The 13,246-nt window shown below is 56.3% G+C and overlaps 4 protein-coding genes across 4 annotated transcripts; 3 read left to right on the plus strand and 1 right to left on the minus strand.

Moving 5' to 3' along the window:
* Positions 1 to 3,766: 3,766 nt before the first annotated feature.
* BKA78DRAFT_244094 (uncharacterized protein) lies at positions 3,767 to 5,305 on the plus strand (the record flags this gene model as incomplete). The annotated part of the gene is made up of 4 exons (XM_066884003.1): positions 3,767 to 4,100; positions 4,147 to 4,387; positions 4,589 to 4,832; positions 4,880 to 5,305. Coding segments are annotated over 4 exons (1,245 nt in total), but the record flags the coding sequence as incomplete, so codon positions are not given.
* Positions 5,306 to 5,629: 324 nt separating this feature from the next.
* On the plus strand, positions 5,630 to 7,189 carry BKA78DRAFT_301488 (calponin homology domain-containing protein). The gene is made up of 6 exons (XM_066887362.1): positions 5,630 to 5,779; positions 5,866 to 5,937; positions 6,044 to 6,078; positions 6,136 to 6,213; positions 6,271 to 6,743; positions 6,794 to 7,189. The coding sequence occupies exons 1-6, from the start codon at positions 5,766 to 5,768 to the stop codon at positions 6,851 to 6,853; spliced, it is 732 nt and encodes a 243-aa protein (XP_066748915.1). The 5' UTR covers positions 5,630 to 5,765; the 3' UTR covers positions 6,854 to 7,189.
* Positions 7,190 to 9,050, plus strand: BKA78DRAFT_301492 (uncharacterized protein). Its single transcript, XM_066887363.1, has one exon. It carries the CDS (start codon positions 7,411 to 7,413, stop codon positions 8,590 to 8,592), a length of 1,182 nt encoding a protein of 393 aa, XP_066748916.1. The 5' UTR covers positions 7,190 to 7,410; the 3' UTR covers positions 8,593 to 9,050.
* A 927-nt stretch (positions 9,051 to 9,977) lies between these two features.
* On the minus strand, positions 9,978 to 12,677 carry BKA78DRAFT_244130 (uncharacterized protein; the record flags this gene model as incomplete). Its single annotated transcript, XM_066884004.1, has 5 exons — positions 9,978 to 10,634; positions 10,687 to 11,814; positions 11,864 to 12,278; positions 12,334 to 12,434; positions 12,498 to 12,677. The coding sequence occupies 5 exons, from the start codon at positions 12,675 to 12,677 to the stop codon at positions 9,978 to 9,980; spliced, it is 2,481 nt and encodes an 826-aa protein (XP_066748917.1).
* Between the last annotated feature and the right edge of the window lie 569 nt (positions 12,678 to 13,246).

The following is a 13,246-nucleotide window of genomic DNA, read 5'->3' on the forward strand; positions in this document are numbered from 1 at the left end:
ATGAGTGGCTAACAGTTGCGATGCTTATCACAGCCGTTGACTTGCGCTATTGGGAGGCGGCGTCATTCAGCCCTGTTGTCTCGACGATTGTCGCCTCTGCGGCAGACGTGGTAGATTGCGTCAGAGTCAGCAATTGCATCTGAAGAAGCAAACAATCAAACCCGCAACGCAGAGTGCGCGGAGAATTTGCGCAGGGAGGCGATCGGAGGCGTCGACGGGATGGAATAAAGGGTCATCTCAGCTCAGCTCAGCAGGTGCAGCTCCACCACAACTGGCTGCCTCCCTTTTCCGGGAATGAGATGGAGAGTCCGCGGTGGACGGGGTGCGTGGCTGGTTGGCAGAGCCAGCGCTTTTGTTTTTGCTCTTCCTGAATCCCATTCTGTCTTCCACGTCCGTCGGAAGAGGACGAGGAAAGGGAGGAAGTGGCGCCGCATGACTATGCCATCGTGGTGTGGAAGCAAAAAAGGAAGAAGGAAGTGGCACCCTTGTCACACCTGTTCCTCCCTCGGACTGATGCCGAGTGGTTTTCTCGCAACGACCCCTACGCTGCTCGTGGCAGTTCGCCCCAGTGACGGTTGCACGGAATCACGGCACAAGGCAGGTTCCTGCGCCGGAGGATCTCAAGCGCGGAGCGGTGGCTGTTTGGGGACTGGACTGGCGACGGAAGGAGCTAGTGAGGCGAGTTGTGGCGGCGGCACATTGGACGAGTGGGGGAACTGGTGGTGGATGGTCGAAATAGGCAACGGTCGGAAGGATTGTGCCCTCTCCCTTGTTTTTTGGCGAGCATTGACATCATCAACGTGTAGAAGCAGCAGGTCTGAAGTTGCGGCTACGATTCGTCCCACGTCAGGTTGCGCGCGGGGTCGAGGTTATTGACAGAGTTCCAGGTGTTTGCCATTCGCTAGCGTGTCGTCACGAATCGCTTGTGACAACTACTCTTCATGCGATCCGAGGAGAATCACCGATGTGATGCATTGGTGTTTGATCTGATAAATTCTCAATCAGTCGAGTTCTGGATCCTTGGCGGTTGCCCCGTTTCTAATGCTCTGCCTTCAGCAATGCCACACAGATGACAAACAGGAGGTGCTAGAACATCAGTCTCCAAATGCGAGGGCGACAGGTATACTTTGGCAATGGGACGCTGCGGAACTCACGCTAGTAATGCGATTGTTGCGAACGTGCCATCTGCCAGCTGGACTCGACAACTGCCGACGATTGCGGTGAGAACAAGACTGCCATGGCTGCGAATCATTTCTTGGAAGTTCCGCCCTGGCGCGGCGAATCACTGGCGTCCCCTTTCCAAGGAACCAGGCTCCGACTGAAGTTTAACTTTGTGACTCTGGTGCTGACCAATACCATCATTCAGATATAGCTTGTGTGCTACCCTGCCTTTCCAGAACGAACGCCACATGGTCTGAGACGCGCTCTGCTTCCGCTCTCGATGCTGCGCGCCTGCTTCATCACAAAGCTGCTTGCTAATGGACGCCAGAACAAGCAAACATACGGAATACGGGATACGGCCTGCTGGACTGATGAAACGAGCTGTGTTGATATCGATCGAGGTCTAACGCTACCCCTCTCATCATGTCTTGGTGGATGGTACGACTAGCTTGGCAAAAAAGATCGCCCAGAGACTGTGTGCTTACCAGGCGCTTAGAAATTCCGGGGCGGGGCGCAACACGACGGGAGACGGAAGCAGAGCCACCGGATGCAGAGCCACACGTCGATGTCGAGCTTCTCTGTGGTGCCGCAACTGCAGAAAAGCATTTCGGGATCGACGGAATCTGGGCGCGTTGAGCTCCGCTCCGGTAGCATGCGGTGCCCCGCGGTAAGGTACTATGCAGGACGAGTGGTTAGGGCTTACTGATGTGTGCAATGACGGGGATTTTTGCGTTGCAGATTGCTCGATGTCCAACGAAAGAAGGCGAATTGCATTTGGGCACGCGTTTGTCGAGGTAATAGAGCCGAAGACCATCAGCCATTGATAAGAAGCTTCAATGAGTTTGGGCGGTTGCTGCCGGGGCCAAGGTGACGTGCAGGCATTGCATTGGGTACCCTTTGAAGCCAAGACTGGCGGCTTAACGGCCAAACAGGGCGGCGGTACGGATGTTGTAAACGACCTTTGTTTCCCCGGGAGGCTTTGTTCGAGTTCAGGCTTGGACATGGCCGCAAAGGGTCGCAGCACAGCCGGAGGTCAGCTTGGCGCCACAGATCCAAGCCGTGGGGGCAGAGGAAGTGGGACAGACACGCCACACGTGACGGTAGCGGACTCGAGCGCGTCGGTTGCCCCGGCCTCGAGCACGCGAAAATTAAAGTTTGAATCTGGGGATTCGGGGAGCTCGAGCTTCCCCGAACCACGAACAGCAGAGTCATTGCCAACAGGCGCTGATTCAGTGGCCACTGGTCAAGTATTATTCAGCGCGGATCAGGGCGCGCACCTGCAGTCGACGGGGCTCGGCCGAGACAGGGCAGCTATACAGAGGCAGGTAGGTGTTCGCCTGAGGTGGAGGTGCGGCTTCGATGTGGGTTGGACTTTTGCAGCGTCAGGCTGGACGGATAGCAACAGCGATGTCCCTCTGTCTAAGCCCCATTGCGTGTCTTGGGCTGGGTGAGGAGTTTCGGACTTCTTGGCGCTGCGACTGTACGTCATGGCCTCAGCTTACTGCCATGTTGGGGGGACGCTTGGCAGACGCCAGCGGGACGAATACATGAGGTGATGCCCTGGGCTGGAGGAGATTGCGGTCCGAGCAATTGATTTGAGATTGGGAGCGTCCATGATCCATGAAGAAAGAATACGAAGGACTTGGGAGTTGGACTGTGAGCTTCAATAGTAGGAGTGCTGCGGAAATTCCTATCGTCCTATCAGCACTCGCATGATGACGGGCGGGCGGAGCGGGAACCCAAGACATGGGATAGCTGTGAGGTGGTCGAGGTGGCTAGCTCAATGGTCGTCGAGGTCGAGTCAAGAGGCCAAGCCGGCGGACGCTTGGCCGAATCCGTGCATGCGGTCAAACAAACACAGCCTTGACGCCGTCGCGCAGATGGGCATTCCACAGACGTACGGATCCAGTAGACGTCGAGTAGTTACTCATACAGGATCGTCTCCATGACCAAAACGGCATGTCGTGATAGTGGCCGCGCACGTCGCACTCAACGATCCCTTGCTGGGCTGCAGTCCGCTCTGCACACCACGACGGCGCCAACGCCCACACCTCAATCCTTGGAGACCCGACTGTAGCAGCGTAGTGTAAGCTGATGGTGCAGCTCCGACGCCGAGCTACTCGGGACGCGTGGCAGATTCATCTGGCATTGCAAACAAGCGTTTGACTTCTCAGACGTGCCCCGTCATCGGGTCCCCGCAGCCCTTGGGACCACAGGGAAAGTCGTTTTTGGTCGGCGGAAGCTTCCCTGTCATGGAGCTAAGCTCGCCAGTTGACGCACCGCCTCTTCTGCCATCATGCCCTTCCTAGACCTGGTTTTGTTCTCGGAGGAATAAGTACGGCTGGCCGCCCCGCCAAACCGCTACTCGCGCCCCTTTGCACCCTGTAATCGACTAGTCAAGGGGACTAACAAACCTTCCAATTCCCTTTTCGCGCCGGTACTTAATCAATTGCCGCCCCATCCACACCGCTTGGCCGTCCTCCACTCTGTAGTTTGCGCTCTTCCAGCGTCTTTGCAATGTGGTCCCACGTTGCTGCTATCGCCCTGCTCGGGCTCGGTATGGCTTTGTTCTTTGTCCTGGAAATGCTCAAACTGACATGAAGCAGGCTCGACAGCATATGCTCAGGTCTCGAACAATTGTATCGGGGACACCTGCTTTGGTCTCAACATTCCCGAGGCCACTGTAAACTCGGGAAATGGAGACATTTTCTTGTCCATTAGTGGTCCCACAACCTACTCATACATCGCCGTGGGCCAAGGAAGTTCCATGAGTGGCTCCCGCATGTTTATCATGTACACATCCGCGGATGGAAAGAACGTGACTGTTTCTCCCCGATTGTCGTCTGGTCATTCGGAACCGAAATTTGACAGTAGCACGCAAATCACCATGCTCGAAAACACTGGTGTCAGCGGCAACACCATGACTGCCTTTTTCAAAGGTGCGTAGGTCCTTTATCCTTGGATCGTAGGCTGACGGACTGGAAGTTTCGAATGCGGGAACATGGAATGGTGGCCAAGGTAGCATGGACTTCAAGTCAGACTCGGCGCAGTGGATCCATGCGGCGCTTTCGGGGAGCGCACTCAATTCCGATGACACGAGTGCGGACATCTCCAAGCATGGCGATAACTACGGCAGCTTCACCTGGGATTTTGCACAGGCGAAGGGAGGCAGCACCGCAAACCCCTTTACTGCGGCCGGTGCTACCACCACCTCACCGGCGGGATCGTCTTCGTCGGCATGTCCTGATAACTCCAATGGAAGTGGTTCTGGCAATGGCAATGGAAATTCTGGGTCTGGTTCGGGTGGTCCTGGTTCCGGTAATCCCCCTCCTGGGTTCCCTACTAGTTTTCCCTCGGGCTCACCATTTTCAGGCGGAGGCTTCGGCGGATTCGGCGGCTTCAACCGGGCAGAGTGCAACGGCAACAGTTCACCGAACCAGCTTGCTGCTGAGATGCAGGCCGAGTATCGTCGCATGAACAGGTTGTTGACCGCTCACGGTGTCTTGGCCTCGTTGGCTTGGGTTATTTTCTTCCCCGCAGGTGCTATCAGCATCCGGCTGTTTAGTTTCCCTGGGCTGGTATGGTTCCACGCGGCGATCCAAATGTTCTCGTACGCGCTTTACATTGCCGGTTTCGGAATTGGCGTCTACTTTGCGAAGAAGGAGAACTACGTGAGTATCAATCGTGTCGTGCGGAACACGGAGCTGACAATTCGCAGTTGAAGGAAACCCACCCCATCATTGGCATTGTGATCTTTGTTTTCCTCTTCTTCCAACCAATCTTTGGATGGCTGCACCACGTTCTTTTCAAGAAGTACGGTGGTCGCACTTTCTGGTCGCACCTTCACTTGTGGCTTGGTCGTGCCCTCATCACCCTGGGAATCATCAACGGCGGACTTGGATTGAAATTGACCGGCAACGTCCACAACTGGAAGCACATCGTCTACGCCATTGTTGCGGCAGTGGTCTGGATGGTGTACATGGTTGCGGCCGTGTACGGAGAGATCAAGCGGATGAGGAAGCCGACAAGGGGTATGCCCCCAACCTACGCGGAGGAGGATCCCCACCACAAGCACAATGGCAATGGACACCGCAACGGCAATGGCGACTACTACGGCGCCTACAATCCCAAGCCGGCGGAGTAAAGTAGTTGAGAAATGGCGGCTGTATGAAGATTGGAGTTGATAGATACCCTTACATGGAAAATCGCTCAGGCGGGGTGTGTTAAATAGGTTGGTTATGGACAGGTCTTGGGAAAAATGTTTCACCTCTAGCTGCGCGTAGTTAGCGTCTCAGTAATGGTACTCTTGGTTCAACGTACATTGGTATAAAGTCTAGACGTGAAGTTCGGTGGAGTGACATGGAGAAGCCGGGCAGCACCGAAAGCCGCGCTTCAGCCGTCGTCGGGCGGCCTGGCCCGTGCTCCTCAGTCCAGTCGCGACGCTGAATTGATCGCAAACAATTAACAACAAAACATCCCCTCTCGCCCCCGTCCACCCCACCATCCACTGCATCCAGCACCGTCTACTCTTTAGCCTCTATCGGCACTCAACCCGCGCCCTCCATATCGTTGGTTACACATCGGATATCCACACAGACGACATCATGGGAGAATCAAGGTAGACTCGGACAGGCTGCTCTTCGTCGCACTAGCACTGTTCCTTCGCCGCTCTCTGTCGGACCCTCGGGCTAACCCTCTCGGTAGACAAGAGTTGCTGGCTTGGGTGAACAACCTCCTCCAGCTCAACCTTACGAAGGTTGAGCAGTGTGGTAGCGGGTACGTCTCTCCCCTCCCAACCCTTTCCCAAGCCCCTGCTCCGTGCCCCGCGTTGCACGTCACACAAGAGTTCGCCATGTTTGCACATGCTAACCAAGTTTTCCAGTGCTCCCTACTGCCAGATCTTCGACAGCATCTTCCGTGGGTGCCCCTTTACCGCGATTCGTATCCCGAGTACTGGCTGACCGCCCGTGACAGTCGATGTTCCCATGTCCCGCGTCAAGTTCAACGTCAACACCGAATACCAATATCTTCAGAACTTCAAGGTTCTTCAGAGTACGAGCCTCCTTTGCCGCTATGTTCTGGCCTGATACTGATGGCGGGCGCCTCCAGACACGTTCCAGAAGCATGGCGTCGACAGGCCGATACACGTCGAGCAGCTAGTCAAGTGCAAGATGCAGGACAATCTCGACTTCCTCCAATTCAGCAAGAGGTACTGGGACCAGAACTTCCCTGGTGGTGACTACGACCCCGTCTCTCGTCGCAAGGCCTCCGGAGCTCCGGCCGGCGGTGCTGCTGCTGGTCCTCGCACGACTTCCTCTTCTGCGCGCAGACCGGCAGCCGCAAGCAACACGGGCGCGGCTAGGGCCCGCACACCGCAGTCGAGCGCTCAGACCGCCGCCCTCACCCAGGAAAACAATGCGCTCAAGGAGACGGTAGCTGGACTGGAGCGCGAGCGCGACTTCTACTTCAGCAAGCTCAGAGACATTGAGCTACTGATCCAGAACGCCATGGAGGCCGACCCCGAAATCGAGAAGGAGGATAGCATCCTCAAGCAGATCCAAGCGATTCTCTACTCGACAGAGGTATGCGACCCAACGCCAATCACTGAATCAACCTACTAACGCCAATCTAGGAGGGCTTCGAGATCCCAGCCGAGGCCGAGGGCGAGGAGGTTGAAGAAGAGACCTTTTAAACTGCCACTCAGCAGCACAAGAGGTACGCGGGTGGAGCTTTGGGATGCATTGCATGTGGTTAGTCGGCCGTTTAACAATACCCTGCGGACTGCCGGCGGAGGGGCAAAGACGAGATAGACGAGCGTTTCTTCGAGTGGGCGATTGAGAGCTTGGGCATTCATGTAGTCATTTTTGCTAGGGGCAAAAAAGTATCGAGGGTTAATATTCCACGCGACCAAGTACCTACATGCGAGCAACCCGAAGGCGTGCAGACGCGATGGCGCCGTGTCTGGCCCCTTCCGATAGATCGGCGCATGACGCACGTGGGCACGGTGAGGTTCCAAACCAGCTCCACTAAACAACAACACACGACACCACCACCTTTGCTGGTTCTGATTCCCTGATTTTTGCCCCTGACTTTTCCTCCATGCTGCTGTGAAACTTCTGACCACATCCCTCTGTCTCTTCCAGGCCATCCCGCCCTTCTCCAACCATCTTCCCGGTCGTCCTCTCCACATCCCCTCCCACTCTCGACGACCTCACAAAACCACCGCCACTTGCTCTGCATTTGACGACCATGCCGCTCGACATTAGCATCCCGACGACTACCGTGTCGAGCACCTCCAAGCCCTTTACCATATACAACATCAGCATCCGACAACCCCTGCGCACCCTGACCATCTCCAAACGCTACACCGACTTTGTCAAACTCCACGATATCCTCACATCGCAAACTGGCGCCCCGCCGCCCGCTCCTTTGCCATCAAAAGGATGGTTCTCCCGCACCGTCAACAACCCGCAGCTCACGGAGCAACGACGCGTAGCGCTTGAAGCGTATCTCCGAGCGATTGAAAACGATCCGGACCCGCGGTGGCGGCACAGCAGCGCATGGCGGACCTTCTTGGACCTGGGACCAAGCGGACAGCGCAAGGGGGAGGGAGCAGGAGCAGGGAGCGGCGCGAGCGGCGTCAGCGTGCGCGACGCTGCGACATGGTTGAGCGTTTTCCAGGAGCTCAAGGGCCAGCTTCACGCAGCGCGAGTGGCGTTGACGCGGCGGGAGCAGGCGCAGAGCGCGCAGGCTCAGCACGAGGCCGGGGCGGCGGCGAAGAAGGGCTTGGTGCTGGCGGGGACGCTCATTGCGGCGTTGGATGAGGGTTTGAGGGTTCTTGGTGGAGGCGAGAGCAATGGCAATGGCAAGAGGAAGGGAGGACACCAGCGCGGAGGCAGCGATGAATTGTTTCCATATGGCGACAAGCTGGGAGAAGGCGAGTTGCGCCGTCGCCGCGACCTGATTGCGTCGGCGCGCAAGGAGAAGGAGGGCCTCGAGAGCGTCTTGTCCGCCATGGTCGTCAAGTCCATATCAACCGCCAACGCGCCCTCGTCATCGACATCGTCAACCGCCGGCGCCGCCGCCAATCCCGCAGACAAGGCACACCTCTTCCACAACGGCAACGGGTCCTCCTCGACCATTGCAACGACAACATCGCGCCGCACGCTGGGTGCACCTGCACAGGAAACGTCACGCACGCGCGAGCTCGACAACGCGGGGGTGCTTCAGCTGCAGAAGCAAGTCATGCAAGAGCAAGACGAAGACGTGCTCGACTTGACAAAGGCGCTGCGGCGCATGCGCGAGATGGGAGTTCAGATCAACGACGAGCTGCAGCTGCAGAACGAGATGCTCCGCATGCTGGACGACGATGTGGAGAGGGTGGGCGGCAAGATTGATATCGCCAGGAACCGCATCAAGAAGATTTCGTAAGGGGGTGGAGAGGATGAGCCTGATGTATGTTAACGCCGTTGTATGGGGCGGAGCGCGTTGGTTGGTTGGTCTCTTGGGGCTTCAATGCTCATACTGATTGGAGACTACCGCCTGTTTGAATAGCGATACCAAATTCTCCTTTCTCTTTTTCCCGTTTCCCTGTCCCCTCCTTTCCCCTTTCTCTCGCCCGTCTCTCTCCTGTCCTTCCTTTCGCTCGACACGGTCGACTGCGGACTCGACTAATGCGTTTATTCGGCGGAGGTTTTGAATAACCTACGCTGCGAAGACATGTACATACATGGAACGGCGGTCACCAGTAGGGTAGGGTAGATAAAAGCATGGATGCTCTTTTTCTCATGTCTCTGCATTCTACCTTATTTCGCATCTCCTCTCCTGACGGCCCATCATCATCTACAGGCCTCCAGCCCCATCCATCCATAGGAAGTGTATTTCCGGCGACTCCCAGGGCATACCAAATGTTCGACTTTGCTGCTGCGCCTCATCGAAGATTGACCGAAAGCAGAGGAACCGAAAGCAGAGGAAAGACGAAGCGAGACGAGATGATGGAATAGCGGCGTCTAGTGAGAAAGTGAGAAAGTGCCAGAAATCGGAAGACGTGAACGAGACGGACGGCAAAAGTGTCGCTCGCTCTCTCTCCTATCTCTGTAGATTGTAGTCACAGCAAGAAAGTCTGCAAATGGGGAAGGCTATACCGGAAAACGCGATTGTTCCTGTGTGCCTCACCGGTCACGGACATCGTATCACGTCCTTCTAGCGAGGAAAATGAATGCTCACGTCCATCGTCATTCCCTCGCTCGCTCGCTCGCAATTTGGGAGGTCTCGATGCTCTAATTTAACTTTGCTCTTCAAGTTTTCGCTCTTGTTTGGGCACGCTCCGACCTCCGTAGACATAATCCTGAGTTTGGAATCTTTCAATGACCGCGGGCAGGTTCAACGAAAAAGACGAGGATCAAGACAATGGGCCAGACTCAAATCCATCACATGGACGACACGAACGGCGGCATTATGACACGCAACGAAAGACGCTGGTCATTTTGTAGTTTAGATAAATCATTGAGTCGGCCTTTATGAGCACGGCATCGGCGGCGCAATACAACAGCAGCAGACAACTGCTCTAGCTCACAGACCAAACGAGAGGAGGGTGCCAAATGGAGAAGGACGGAAGACCAGGCCTGAAAAAAGAACGACTCGTCTGTCCCATTCTAGCCACCAATGGCTGGTTTCTAGCTACCGAAAACGGTGCATCGCACCGAGGAGGTGCCTGTACACATCTCCTACCAAGTCCTGATCTTCCAGGCCGTCATATCAAGGTTGTAGCCAAGTTCCCTTCAACCTCATCCATTCCATCCCAATCGCTAGTCAGCTCAAAGCTCGCCATCACCCACGCCCTCCCCCTCCTTACTCTCGCTCCCTTCACTTTCCTCCCATCCCACATACCCTGCCTCGACCATGTGCCCACCACACGCCCTCTCGAGGGCCAAAAACGCAAAATGGCCTCCCACCACCGGTCTCGCAAAGAAGTTCGGACCAGGGAAGCCACCATCGCCCTCGGTGTTGTAAAGATCGGTAAAGGGGCGATCGGTGACTGTCTCGTTGATCCAACGCGCCACACTGTCGAGCATGTCTGCGCGCACGTGCTTGGACGTGACGGCGGCAGCTTCGAACTCCCAGTCCGACTTGGTGTACAGGTGGCGGCTGTCGAGGGGGAGCCCGTATTTTTGGAGCACCGCGGCGTACCAGTTGGATTGCAGCTCGTAGATGTGGTGGGGAATGAAGTCGGAGGTGGGAGGGGTGCGGGGGGAGGTTGAGAGGGGGGCTTGGCCATGAGGATGGTGAGGCTGTGGAGAGGTAGAAGAAGAGGAGTTGAAGGTGATGCTGGGGTGGAAGCAGAGCAACGCGTCGGCGTAGAGCGAGTACAGCGTTGTCCAGCTGCCGTACCAGTCGTAGGCGAGTTTGGCGTGCGAGCCGTCGCGCGAGATGCCGTATTCTTGCCATTTCTTGATGTACACGTCGGAGATGTTCTGTTGTTGTTAGTACCTTTGTGCCTTATTTCGACGGGAGCAGACGGCTTACCTGGTAATACTTGACATCGGCCTGCTCGTTGATCGTAGCTGACAGCTCGCTCATGGCCTTGATGCCAACAATGCCCTTGAGAGCGAGGTTCGTCTGGAGGGCAAGCCAGCCCGCAAAGTCATCAGTTGACAGTTGGTTGTGCGGCCGCAGACTGAATTCAACGAGATAGCCAGTCCACTGCTTCCACAAGCGGTAGGTCTTGCTGAGCCACTTGTATGCCTTTTTGGCACCCTTTGCGCCGCCTCCCCAGCTTGCGTCAATGCCGTCAATTCCATCGACGTAGCCGTCTTGATGGGAGATTGGACTCATGGTCTGCTCGTCAAAGTCAAAGTCGACGCCAGTGGTGGACCAGCGCGACTGTGTGGTTCCATCCGCAGCATAGAGCATTGAGTTGACCAGCGAAGTTCCCATAATGAGCATGTCTCCGCACTCCTCGACCGGCATGTACTCGTCTCTGCCATCAGGATGGCCCGTCATGTTGGGGAAGCTGGAGCCAAGGTCGTGCATCGAGTAATCATTGGGGTATTGTCCACTGTTCATGTGCTCAAGCAGCGGCTCAAGCAGCCAAGCGCCCCAGCGAGGATTCGTGTAGAGGAAGAATGGCCACGCCGGGAAAATGACGTCGACGGTCTGCGAGTTGCCATTGGACGAAATTTCCTTGAGGAAGAGCAGCGGTGCCTCTGGTGTTCCGGAGAAGCTGGTCGCACCCATGACCTGACGCGCGCTGAGGGCAACAATGTCGACATAGTTTTGCGTTCCAGATTGGTACGCATCAATAGCCAGCTGTTCCGAGTAGTTGGCGGCCAAAGCAACGGCATTGTTAAAGTCAAAGTAGTGGTAGGTGAGCAGCTCCTCTTCCGTCCAAAACCACGATTTCCACAGCGGCCGCATCATCGTCAGGCCCCGTGCGGAGGCAAACTGAACGACTGGGTCCTGGAGGTGTGCGAGTGTAAAAACAACGCTGTCAGAAGTGTGGTTCTCGGAAAGCCGGAAAGACTTGGAAAAGGCAAACACGGGCTCCTCGTCCATGATGCTACGGAAGCTGCGATCAACCTCATTCTGGAGAGTTCCCGTCGCCGAAAAGCGCTGGCGGAGAATGGCAGAGGTTCCACTTTCATGGCGAACGTCCTGCTCCAAGTCAGTCTTGGTGTTTCCTCCGCCAAGTACCTCTACGTACCGCCGGACCAGTAAAGTGCAGAGTACCCCATTCGGCCTGCGCATTGCCTCCTCCCCGGTTCTCTGTGAACAGCAATTCCTCTTCGCGTCTAACCCTCCAAGTCTTCAGACCATGCTTCTTGTCAAACATGTTGTGGCTAAGGTCCCAAACAATCCGCGAGCCGCGGTGTCCGCTGACCCATTGGCCATTGACGTCGATATATACATCAATGTCGAAGCCTCCAGTTACATGTACGCTAACGTACGACGCGGGGATGGCCTGACGACGCGTCGAGGTGGGCGTGATGGGCGAGAGAAAGGACAGTACGAGCTCGACCGGGCTGGCATCATTACGAGGCGAGGGAATGTCGTAGGTCAAGTTTGTCGTCGAAGCGTCATATTTAGCTCCCTTGTAGACTGCGCGAGAAACGTTGTATCTGCAGGTCCCGCGCGTCAATTGATGGAGTACGAGCAGGGGACGGAGCTTCTTACCCCTCTCCGCGACCAGATGGGTCCAAGGAATCGTGGGGACGGCCGAGCAGTGGGTACACGGTGTGGGTTTCTGGGACCGATGCGAGAACGGAGAAGCCAATCTGTTGGAATCAGCTCAGCGTCTGCAGGCGTCAAAAGCGGAAGCCGCGCCGCGAGGGACCTACCGAGTCTCCGGTCCAGAACATGGGCCATTTTGACCAGGGCTCTTCACGAGCATTGTTCAACCAAGTGCTGAAGTAGGGCGTGCGGACGGTGAGCGGCAGCACTGGGGGAGAGAGGTTCGACGAATCTACAATGCCTGCGAAGAGTGCAGCAGCTGCAAGCGCAACTCCGGATGGCCGCATATCTGCAGGGTAGCACGGGCACTACTGTACAAGCGACAAGAGATGGATTGGAGCTGCCAAACAAGTCTAAGACAGGACGAAAGTGACGACAAGCTGAAGAAAAAAGGGAGAAGAGACGAAAAGGAAGCCAGAGTTTCCCAAGGCGTTTCGTCGGGGCTGGCAGAGGGCGGGAGGTTGCTGGACCTGACCTCTGACCTTACAGCACAGGTGTTTGCAGGGGTCCAGCTTTGGGGTCAGGCGCTCCCCAAGCTCCAGCCCATGACGTTGCAACCCGACACCGACCCACCAATCCTGCGGGAGCAGCCACCCCCACAATCGTAGAAAATAAGTAATCCATCACATCACCTCAACTCGACCTGCTGCGCTTGTGCCGACCCACGACTCGTCTGATGGAGTTCTTGAAGAACCCGCCGCCCGTCGCCTTTCTCTGGCTGCCAGTGCTAGGAACGACCGTCTCCAGCTCCCTCGACTCCTGCCTCGATCCATCCCTCTTGACCGGGCTGGGGGTGTGCCTGGACGACTCAACAGTCTCCATCACCCTATCCGCGGTCTTGTCTTCGGTGCTACCC

The sequence above is a fragment of the Phyllosticta capitalensis genome (genome assembly GCF_038381095.1).
Source record: "Phyllosticta capitalensis strain CBS 128856 chromosome Unknown BKA78scaffold_1, whole genome shotgun sequence".
NCBI classification, from domain to species: Eukaryota; Fungi; Ascomycota; class Dothideomycetes; order Botryosphaeriales; family Phyllostictaceae; genus Phyllosticta; species Phyllosticta capitalensis.